Raw genomic sequence first — 4,823 nt, 5'->3', positions numbered from 1 at the left:
AAATGACTCAAAATATATATTTAAAAAAAGAAAAAATTACTTATATTGGGTTGAAAAGAAAGATAAAAAAATTTTATTAATTTTAAAATGAATATGTATTAAGTTATAGAGAGATAGAGAGATCGTCTTTTTCCAAGCATGTGCGCGTAACATGGTAAGTTGTCGCGTGCAAAATAAAAAACGTTCAAGGAGGTTCGACCCACGCTAGTGAGTCAAAACAGTGTTTGAATTTTTGTGTTTGCTAAATTCTTCTAACAGTTATGAAAATTCATTATTTTAATTTATAATAACATAACTAATTCAGAAATGAATATTTATTATATATTTAATTTAAGAAAGTAATGAAACGACTCGGTTATTTTTGACTCATATGATTTAATAGAAAGATTTGGCAACAGCGCCCTCTAACTTCTTACACATCGATATTCAAATTAAAGCGGGAAAAATTTATTTCTAATCTTGTCTCTCTTATTAATGTATTTCTGTCTTTGTTTTTTCTCTCAGCTGCTCCCGCGACATTGCCAAACCCTCAATAATTTGTATCTCTGTCGATGAATGAGATTAAATAATAAAGTTTAACTGGAATTATTTAAATAATTACAACGGTAACACCATCTTGTTAAAATATTATCATACTCCAAAAATATTCAAACTTATGGCATATGGTCTTTTATTTCTTAAACTTGGGAGGTTAATAATGAAAATAATCGAACAAGTCATGACGGGAGCTTGTCCGCCATAAGAGCCTGTGTATAAGAACTTTAAAAACGTCATTTTGAAATTTTTTTTTCTAAAAAACTAGAGGGTGAATCATATTCAAATTTTGAGAATACATATATAAAATACTTCTTTACATACATCCTAACTTTCAAATTTTAAAGTTGGAAAATCCTTTTTACGTCAGATTCGATCGAACCTCCTTAATAAATGCAGATATCAACCGAAGACTAACGAAGACTACTGAATTATTGTTCTGCAGTTTAAAGTAAAAAATCGGTCTGTCGGTGACCCTGCGGGCCAGCCCCAAAACTTCCCGCATATTTTGAGCTTCTTGAGCTCGAAAAATTTTTGTATATACATTTTCGAGCTTATCGAGTTCGAAAAAACTTTTGTGTGCCTTGTTTTCGAAAAAAAAAAACGTTTTTTACGATTTTTTCTCAAACGATATCTCCTGAACAAATGAACCGATTAAGACGGTTAAGGTGGCAATCGACGCGTTTTATTGAGTTCTACAACTAATCAGATTTTAAAATTGATTTATTGAGTCATTTTTGAAAAATTTCGAGAATACTAAAAATTTTTTTTTTTTTTTTTCAATTCTTTCGACAACTGTTTCTCTTGAACGAATTAACTGATTTTGATGTTTGAGATGGCATCCGACGCGACTTATGAAGCTTCAGAGCTGATTAGATTTTGGAATAAATCCATCAAGCACACAAAAGGTTATCCAAAAAAAACATTTTTGAAAAAAGTTTATTTTTGGAATATCTCTGAACGAGCTCTGCCGATCAAACTCAATTATTTTCAGCTCTTAGATAAAGACAAGTCACGTTGAATGACAACTCGAAAATCAAAATCGGTTCGTCCGTTTAAAAGTTACAGATATTTGCATGCACACATACGTACGCACGTACATACATACATTCGGATATCATCGTGAAATTAGTCAGGATAGCTTCCTAGAATCTCAAAACGTCCAGATCTCTTAGAAATTCGATTTCCGAAAATCGGACTAAAACCAATAACTTTCCGAATTTTTGAAAATTTGCAATTTTCTGGGCGGGAAGTTAAAAATACTGCAATAGATTCGAAATTTTATTCCAAGTACCCGATGAAAAAAGATTTTATACAATCTTATAAAACTGGATAGAAAAAATGGCCCGATCCAATTGTATACAATCGTATATAGTTATATCTAGTTGTATACAATCATATACAATCGTATATAATTGTATATAATTATATATAATCTATATGGATACAGTATGTGATTATATACAAATGTATATGTTTGTATACAATTACATATAATTATGTACGATTATATACAATTGGATCGGGCCATTTTTTGTATCCAATTTTATACGATTGTATAAAATCATTTTTCCTTGGGTATAAGTAATTTTTTATCATAAAATTAATAGGTTCTAAGAAATAATATTTTGGGAAGTAAAAATTATTACACGTAGAATAAAAGTCGGTAAATTTAGATAAAATATGCACAATAACTGATTAAATATGGGATCGCAACAGAGCATAAAATTAAATAATTATACCACTTTATCTGCTGTTAAAAATTACTCACTAGTAGAGTAAAATATAGTCGAGTGATATTAATATTTCAATGAAAAATATTAGAAGTTAAAATAAAAAATATCAATTTTTTGGATTGGCCCAGAGTTACTCAAAATTACAGAGTAATTATTTAAAGAACATTTTTTCCGTGTGAAAACAACATTCAAGGAAAACAATTCACATCACAACTATAACTATGCGTACTTTTCTCTCCTCTGCATAAAAATCAATAAACTTAGTACATTCAACTGAATTATTACTAATTATTAATAATTTTTTTGTAGTTATTTTATTTCCAACGTAATCCAATCTGATGACGTGCATTTTTTCACTCCTAGTAGTTATAATGTAAAAATATTCATCAGTTCCTCGTCTTGTTATGAAAAAAAAAAAATTTAATTTAATAAATTTTACCAGTATCGGTTAATAAATTAATAACTCTATAAACTTTCATATTTATTACCGTAAATTTAATGATTTTACTAAACCTTGACTGTAAATAAATGGTGGTGTTGGAATTTTAATCTTTTCTTCAACGTCCAAAAATAAAATATGTTTGCGAAAATATACAACATAAATGAGTTTTCCAGTACCTACAAAATTTTACTAAATTAAATTTCGATAAATTCATCAAAATACAAAAAGAAACTTAATATTTATCAGCAATTAAATAGTAAATAAATTATATTGATTCACCAGTTATCCAAAGTTTCATTTCAATTTCATTCGATGAAATTATACTTTCAATCCCATGTTCTAATCCATCATTACGATCAACATAATCGTCGAAATAAAATGAATGTGATAAGTGGATACCTTCATCAATCTTATACAACCAGTTTAAACCAATGCGAGTTATTCCCACAGCAATATAACCAGCTAAAACAATTTATTTGAAAATATATTAATTAAAACTCAGCAATAGTATATTGTGTGACAAGGGATGAAACAAGACAATTACAGACTAGGATGAAGTTTATATATATCTTGATTATCTGCATTTAGTGTCAGCAGCCAGTAAGAAATGTGTCAATTTCAAGCCAATAATGCGGAGAACTGTTAGAGAATGAGAAATCTATGATTTACAAACATTTAATAATAAATGAGACAAAAAAATTACACTGTGAAAAACTCCCATTAAATTTTACTATGGGTGCATTGTAACCCCGGACCATAAGAAAACTGATACAAAATTTACAAGTGTCCCATAGTAAACGCATGCGCATAGGTCCCAATTGTGTCGTCTGCGCATACCGTTTACTATGGGATACTTGTAAATTTTGTACCGGTTTTCTTATGGTCCGGTGTTAAAATACGCCCATAGTAAAATTTGTTGGAAATTTTTCACAGTGTATTTTCACTCATTTTTTTATAATTTTATTATTTTAATTATAATTGTCACTTGAAAAATAAAATGAGTAATCGAAAGAGACAAGTAAACAAATGAGAGTAATAAGACTGCAAATGAACATTAAATATAACTGACACCGAGCAGAAATACGCATGTTTCTACCTGCTGTATGGGGGGATTTTTGAATTACGAATTCACTAGCAGTTGTTTGCAGCATTGCCTTGAAATTAATTTGTTTCGACTGGCTGTATCGACACTGAAACTTTAAATTTTGTCGCTGGTTTTATTAAAAAATTTTTGCATGACTAAGCAATCTAGAAACGACTAAATATTATAGGAGTTTTCGCTTACATTATAAGTAAAAATTACTGAATCATAATAAGTAATATATCACACATATGTAGTCGTCTACCCGAGCCGAAGGCAAGAATGGTAAAAAAACGGATTGGGACGTCCTACTATACATTTCTCCGTGGTGTGTATACAATTTTTCACCAGATCTGTACCTGAAAGTTTAAATTTTTTCCTCTGTTTGTGAGAAGAATGGCATATGCGCTAATTTTTATCATTTCGTTTGAACAAGGCAAAAATTTAAACTTTCAGCACAGGTATGGTGAAATAAATTACCATTTTAACTAAAAATTACAAGGATTCAATAATTTTTACTTATGCGGTATGTAAAAAATCACTTTATTTTCTAATCATTTATAGTTTGCTAGTCATCTATCAATTGTTGCTCAAGTTTTTTCTTTTGTATTATAAATTTGTGATATAATGAGTAAAAGCTAAGCATTGAAACTATACTGATTACATTAAAAAAACATATCTTACCTAATAAATCAAAAGAGCATTCTATGTCTTCAAAATTTAATGAACGAGGAAATTCTGCAGGAAAATTCTCGAAATCATTCAAATAAATTCGGCCTGCATCAATGCTTTTACGCCATTTTCTGTACAATAAAAATATTTTTTTTTAACTCTTTTTCTTTAAAATGCTTGTAATTAGCACTTTTCAACGAGGGATATTGTAGTTTAATCAATTGATTCTTCCATGGTTTTATTTCGTTCATTGAACATTTGTCCTTCCACTTTGTCATATCATCAATGATAGCTTTCCAATTACTATCGACGTGACGTAGTGCCTGACGTTCTTTTCGTTCAAGATTAGAAAATATTT

General features: G+C 29.2%; 1 protein-coding gene across 1 annotated transcript; it reads right to left on the bottom strand.

Moving 5' to 3' along the window:
• Nucleotides 1-2,352: 2,352 nt before the first annotated feature.
• On the bottom strand, nt 2,353-4,601 carry LOC128668396 (uncharacterized). Its single transcript, XM_053741285.1, has 4 exons — nt 4,478-4,601; nt 2,992-3,174; nt 2,759-2,888; nt 2,353-2,668 (listed from the first exon to the last, which is right to left on the bottom strand). The coding sequence occupies exons 2-4, from the start codon at nt 3,008-3,010 to the stop codon at nt 2,473-2,475; spliced, it is 345 nt and encodes a 114-aa protein (XP_053597260.1). The 5' UTR covers nt 3,011-3,174; nt 4,478-4,601; the 3' UTR covers nt 2,353-2,472.
• Nucleotides 4,602-4,823: the final 222 nt, after the last annotated feature.

The sequence above is a fragment of the Microplitis demolitor genome, chromosome 8, assembly GCF_026212275.2.
Source record: "Microplitis demolitor isolate Queensland-Clemson2020A chromosome 8, iyMicDemo2.1a, whole genome shotgun sequence".
Lineage (NCBI taxonomy): Eukaryota > Metazoa > Arthropoda > Insecta > Hymenoptera > Braconidae > Microplitis > Microplitis demolitor.
The sequence above is the reverse complement of the archived record's forward strand: the minus strand, read 5'-3'. Positions and strand labels throughout refer to the sequence as shown.